This window comes from Sinocyclocheilus rhinocerous, unplaced genomic scaffold, assembly GCF_001515625.1.
Source record: "Sinocyclocheilus rhinocerous isolate Xijiao unplaced genomic scaffold, SAMN03320098_v1.1 scaffold229, whole genome shotgun sequence".
Taxonomy (NCBI): Eukaryota; Metazoa; Chordata; class Actinopteri; order Cypriniformes; family Cyprinidae; genus Sinocyclocheilus; species Sinocyclocheilus rhinocerous.
The window spans coordinates 639,615-646,173 of NW_015635757.1; the positions used below are offsets into that span (position 1 = coordinate 639,615).

The 6,559-nt window shown below is 37.8% G+C and overlaps 2 protein-coding genes across 3 annotated transcripts in view; both read left to right on the forward strand.

The window, feature by feature from the left end:
• The window catches only part of LOC107747427 (RING finger protein 11-like), a 4,077-nt gene extending 2,641 nt beyond the window's left edge, over positions 1-1,436 (forward strand). For both annotated transcript variants that reach the window (XM_016561924.1, XM_016561925.1), the window contains one exon: positions 167-1,436. In XM_016561924.1, coding sequence (XP_016417410.1) covers positions 167-338 — 172 coding nt within the window. In that variant the 3' untranslated portion in view covers positions 339-1,436. The remainder of the gene's footprint in view (positions 1-166) is intronic.
• Positions 1,437-2,909: 1,473 nt separating this feature from the next.
• The window catches only part of LOC107747439 (ATPase asna1-like), a 5,861-nt gene continuing 2,211 nt past the window's right edge, over positions 2,910-6,559 (forward strand). Inside the window, exons 1-2 of the mRNA XM_016561939.1 lie at positions 2,910-3,239; positions 5,800-5,947. Coding sequence (XP_016417425.1) covers positions 3,097-3,239; positions 5,800-5,947 — 291 coding nt within the window. The 5' untranslated portion in view covers positions 2,910-3,096. The remainder of the gene's footprint in view (positions 3,240-5,799; positions 5,948-6,559) is intronic.

Below are 6,559 nucleotides of genomic sequence, written 5' to 3' on the forward strand. Positions count from 1 at the left end.
TGTATTTATATATACATAATAAATATACACAGCACACACATATATTGTAAACAAAAACTTTTATTTTTGGATGCGATTAATCACAATTAATCGTTTGACAGCACTAGTGAAAACCACTTTCAAATCTAGCCGGCTGCATGTAAAAATGTTTGCCATCTGCCCACAGGTGTGTGATCTGCATGATGGACTTCGAGTACGGCGACCCGATCCGGTTCCTGCCCTGCATGCACATCTATCACGTGGACTGCATTGACGCCTGGCTCATGCGCTCCTTCACTTGCCCTTCCTGTATGGAGCCCGTCGACGCTGCGCTGCTGTCTTCTTACGAGACAAACTGAGAGTGCCTGCGGAAAAACCGAGAGACGTGCCAATGAGTCTGCCAAGATCCCCGAAACGTTTGGGACAGTAGATTGAACAAATGAAGGTGGCTTGACTCTGTGTGTGTGTGTGTTCAGAGACTGTAAAAATGTCCAGTGTTAAACTTAAAAGGCCCTGGAAGGATGTTTAAAACCTCTCACTTGCATGTCAAAGCGCTTTTCGAATACATATACATGTAATTGATGTAAAGTTTAGCAAGGTGGAAAACCACGGAAGCATCTCTAATGAAGATAGAGTGTTTCAAAAGCCAATTCGAATGAGTAAATTAGGGTTAAATTAATAAATTATATACTTTTTTTTCTTTTCGTACTAACCAAATTCATGAAATGTGCAATATATGCGAGAGGGACTCGTGTCCTTCTGATTGGATGTGGAACCCGCCCACCGCCAAAATTCCGCCAATGAGATCATCCCTTTCTGAATTTGACAAGTCTAGAGGGCGGAGTTTCATTTCTGCAGGCTGTGAATGTGCCTTTTACGGCTCACAATTAGAATGCTGAGAAACCGAATTTACAAGAAAACATGTGCCATGATGATAATGTTGAAGCTCGTGATGCACGAACTGGTGTTTGAGGTGGTAGTTTTACATACTTTTTCTATAATTGTCTCGATCACTACGGATGGGTGCATCCACATCTAAATAGCTTAATAAATGCGTCACGTTATGTCATTTCGTGTTTAATCGTAATGGGGTTGGTGATGAGGTTGTTTAGTGGTAGTTTTGCCTCATCAGCTGCTGTTTTCCAGGTTCTGGGATGTAAGTTGCCTTTTTACACTGGTTTTGGATCATCTTTCCCCTAAATGCTTGTTTTTGGTGTTACATGTTGGATCCTGTTTGTCCCCACTTAGCTTTGCCTTGCCTTGCCTTGTCTGTTTGGATAGAACCGTGGGCACCGTCTTCAGTAGTTTTCTTTCTTTATTTTGGAAGAGAATAATGATACAATCGCCAAACTTTGTGCACCTTTCAAATGTTGCAGACTTAAAGTCAGCCTTTACAGTGGAAGCTTTAAAGTTATTCCTTGTTGTTTTCCTGATTAATGCAAACTTTTTTTCTTCTTCTTTTTGAACATGGAAAAAAATGAAATGGAAAAAAAGCAGTACATGCTTCGATCAGTTTTGATACTGTTCGTAATGTCTTTGAGTCTTTTCTGTATGTTAGCTGAACCCATGATCTTATATACCTGTCACAGTTTGAACTGCTTGTGCAAAAAGGAAGATTTTCTCCATTGTTTTGTTTACTCAGTTATTGTGCTGGATTAATCATGTTAATCGGACTGAACTGTGTTAAGAGCCCCATGATTAGCCTGAAACTGTATTCATAAAATATTTAATCCTGCTCAAGCTTCCCTCTGTATCTCTGTACTGAACCATTGTGACTTAAAATGTGATTGAATACCGAGAACAGTGTCTGAAAATCTCGAAATCAACCTGTTATTGCTCTTAGATATCATATTGGATGAATTACCTAATTTTCTGTTAATGATTCAGAATTGAAATGTAGCTCTAGCACAACACAAATGTAAAAATAAATGTCATAATTCTGTGAAGTACAATCACCACGACATTATATTTTGTTTCAAAATAAAATAAAATTAATAATAAAAAAAGAGTCGCTTGTTGGTGCCATATAAATGTAAGTTTGCCAACAAAAACATTAGCAGGCATACTATTAAAATGAAGTGTTTGGTTTATGTGCAGCAGTACATGCTTTGATCAGTTTTGATACTGTTCGTAATGTCTTTGAGTCTTTTCTGTATGTTAGCTGAAGCCATGATCTTATATACCTGTCACAGTTTGAACTGCTTGTGCAAAAAGGAAGATTTTCTCCATTGTTTTGTTTGCTCAGTTATTGTGCTGGATTAATCATGTTAATCGGACTGAACTGTGTTAAGAGCCCCATGATTAGCCTGAAACTGTATTCATAAAATATTTCATCCTGCTCAAGCTTCCCTCTGTATCTCTGTACTGAACCATTGTGACTTAAAATGTGATTGAATACCGAGAACAGTGTCTGAAAATCTCGAAATCAACCTGTTATTGCTCTTAGATATCATATTGGATGAATTACCTAATTTTCTGTTAATGATTCAGAATTGAAATGTAGCTCTAGCACAACACAAATGTAAAAATAAATGTCATAATTCTGTGAAGTACAATCACCACGACATTATATTTTGTTTCAAAATAAAATAAAATAAATAAAAAAAGAGTCGCTTGTTGGTGCCATATAAATGTAAGTTTGCCAACAAAAACATTAGCAGGCATACTATTAAAATGAAGTGTTTGGTTTATGTGCAATAATGGCACAAGAATAGTATTAAAATACAATAAAGGTTGCCAAATTCTTCCATATCTACACGTTTTGTGTGATTCTGTCTTCCAAGTAGACAAATGAACAACGCACGATAAATATTTAACGATCCACTACTCACCCAACATGTGATATTATTATTATAAGTGTATTTACACTTCCAACTAATGAGAAATAAAATCTAAATAATAATTTCTGGAATATTCTCGTGCAGTGAAAGTAGTTGGTGCAGTCCGGCTGAGTCATCAGCGTAATCAACACACTTCCGTTCGCAACTGGCCACCCCACACGGGCCATTTTGGATCTAAGTTCTGTCTATTCTAGCGCGGTGTTTCTGCTGTTGCGGAGCCAAAATGGCGGAGTGTGCAGCTGCCGCTTTGGTGTATTCCAACTGACTTGAGCGCAAGATGGCAGCTTCAGTGGAAGACGAGTTTGAGGATGCGCCTGATGTAGAGCCTTTAGAGCCGACATTAAAGAATATTATAGAGCAGAAATCACTCAAATGGATATTTGTCGGTGGTAAAGGTGGCGTGGGCAAGACAACATGCAGGTGAGTGAATAAACGTCGGGGTTTTACAGCTGAGAGGCTGTTAGCTGTCAGTGCTGCTTTAGCAACAACATAGATTACTCATTCATACATGTTTGCTAAATTACTGTATCACATTACGGGTGAAAAACACGCTGAAACTCATCAATGTGTCCCTTAAAATGCATGCTTAAAAACGAGCAAATGACAAAACAGTTCTCTAAATATAAAACCTTTCATGAGTCGAGATGGTTATTTATGATATTTCATAAAAATACCAAAATGTAGGTAGTTTTTAAAATCATTTTCAATAAGAATAATAACAATTCATCAATTATTTGATAAAATATCACAGAAAGACAGACACATAAATGAAAGCGGGTGATATTAATCATCTAAGCAGCTCGTATTTACATTTCTGTCATAAAATCTCTGCTATATATACAGCCACGTTGCTATTCAATCGTAATAATGTGATTTTTACTGCAAGAGGTGTTTATAAATGGCGGAATTCACAAAATGTGTTCTTGCAGTTAAGATTGTTCTTACATGAACTGATTGACCATTTGTGATTTCAGTTCATTTGTCATTTTTGTGTTTGCTTAATGAAGAAAGCATACTGTTTTTAAAAAAAAAAATCTGCCGATATTTAAGGTTTGTCTTGATCATAAGATAATATAATGTCGTTCACAAATGCTGTTTGATTGCTGATTTCTTCTCTGTATGTAAATGATTCTATCTAGACTAAATGTTATTTAACCCTTTAACTGTCACCCCCCATTTTTTAAATAAGCATTCAGGTGCACTATCCAAACTTAAATTGTTGTAATTTATGAACACTTTGGAATACAGACATAAGGTTGGTCTCTTTTTAAAGAAGAAAATCAGCAAATTATCGCAAAAGTGGAATTTTTTCAAAAAAATCTAAGTATCAAAAAGCTATAGTAGTTTAAATTTACTGTAAAGAAAATGCACTATATTAATTTTATTTTATTTTATATATAATAAATATTTTACATATCAGGTTTTACTCTAAAATTGGTATAAAATTATAGCCTTATGTCTAAATAAGTTATGTTCCAAATTTGAAGTTTGTTTCAAAATAAAATAAAATTAATAATAAAAAAAGAGTCGCTTGTTGGTGCCATATAAATGTAAGTTTGCCAACAAAAACATTAGCAGGCATACTATTAAAATGAAGTGTTTGGTTTATGTGCAATAATGGCACAAGAATAGTATTAAAATACAATAAAGGTTGCCAAATTCTTCCATATCTACACGTTTTGTGTGATTCTGTCTTCCAAGTAGACAAATGAACAACGCACGATAAATATTTAACGATCCACTACTCACCCAACATGTGATATTATTATTATAAGTGTATTTACACTTCCAACTAATGAGAAATAAAATCTAAATAATAATTTCTGGAATATTCTCGTGCAGTGAAAGTAGTTGGTGCAGTCCGGCTGAGTCATCAGCGTAATCAACACACTTCCGTTCGCAACTGGCCACCCCACACGGGCCATTTTGGATCTAAGTTCTGTCTATTCTAGCGCGGTGTTTCTGCTGTTGCGGAGCCAAAATGGCGGAGTGTGCAGCTGCCGCTTTGGTGTATTCCAACTGACTTGAGCGCAAGATGGCAGCTTCAGTGGAAGACGAGTTTGAGGATGCGCCTGATGTAGAGCCTTTAGAGCCGACATTAAAGAATATTATAGAGCAGAAATCACTCAAATGGATATTTGTGGGTGGTAAAGGTGGCGTGGGCAAGACAACATGCAGGTGAGTGAATAAACGTCGGGGTTTTACAGCTGAGAGGCTGTTAGCTGTCAGTGCTGCTTTAGCAACAACATAGATTACTCATTCATACATGTTTGCTAAATTACTGTATCACATTACGGGTGAAAAACACGCTGAAACTCATCAATGTGTCCCTTAAAATGCATGCTTAAAAACGATCAAATGACAAAACAGTTCTCTAAATATAAAACCTTTCATGAGTCGAGATGGTTATTTATGATATTTCATAAAAATACCAAAATGTAGGTAGTTTTTAAAATCATTTTCAATAAGAATAATAACAATTCATCAATTATTTGATAAAATATCACAGAAAGACAGACACATAAATGAAAGCGGGTGATATTAATCATCTAAGCAGCTCATATTTACATTTTTATCATACAATCTCTGCCATCTATGATACAGCCACTTTGTTATTCTATAATAATAATAATAATAATAATAATGTGTTTTTTACTGCAACAGGTGTTTATAAATGGCAGAATTCACAAAATGTGTTCTTGCACTTAAGATATTTCTTACATGAACTGATTGACCATTTGTGATTAAGTTCATTTGTCATTTTTGGTTTGCTTAATAAAGAAAACATACTGAAAACAAGATAATATAAGATAAGAAACTATATTGTCATTATAATAATACAACGAAATTTGTTTGGTAGTTTTCTCAATCATAATATAATGTCATTCAAAAATGCTGTTTAAATGCTGATTTCTTCTCTGGTTGTATTGTATCTAGAGTAAGTGTTTATATAAGTTTTTGTTTGCTTGTTGTGTTGCAGCTGCAGTCTGGCAGTACAGTTAGCGGCGGTGCGAGAGAGCGTCCTCATCATATCCACAGATCCAGCACACAACATCTCAGATGCCTTTGACCAGAAGTTCTCCAAGGTGCCCACCAAAGTCAAGGGCTACGACAACCTCTTTGCCATGGTACGTTATCAACAGTAGAGCCCGACCGATATATCGTTTTGCCGATATTATCGGCTGATATATCGGTATCTGCGAATGCGCCGGCGGATCTCCACCAAATTCAGGGGATCCCTTCAGCTCGAGGAACCCTCTCGAACGCGAATTGAGTGTACGTCTAGAGGCCTGCTTTCGAATGAGACCACCCCCGCGTCGATAGCCCCCGGGGTTCGGGAGTTATGGTGGTTAAATTCGCGGTCCGACTCCGACCGATCTAGCGATCCCGGGGGGCTACCGACGCGCGGAGGGTGGAGTTCGAGAGGGCTCCTCGAGCTGAAGGGATCCCCCGAATTTGGTGGAGATCCGCTTAAGACCACGCTTGAATGCTGCTGCCTGAACAAGAGACCTCCTTACTGAAGTGAAAGTGTTGACTGATGTCACTATCTCGCGAATGCGCCGGCGGATCTCCACCAAATTCAGGGGAACCCTTCAGCTCGAGGAGCCCTCTCGAACGCCACCCTCTGCGTGTCGGTAGCCCCCCGGGATCGCTTGATTGGTCGGCGCCTGTCAGCGAATTTAACCACCCGTAACTCCCGAACCCCGGGGGCTATCGACGCGGGGGTGGTCTCATTCGAA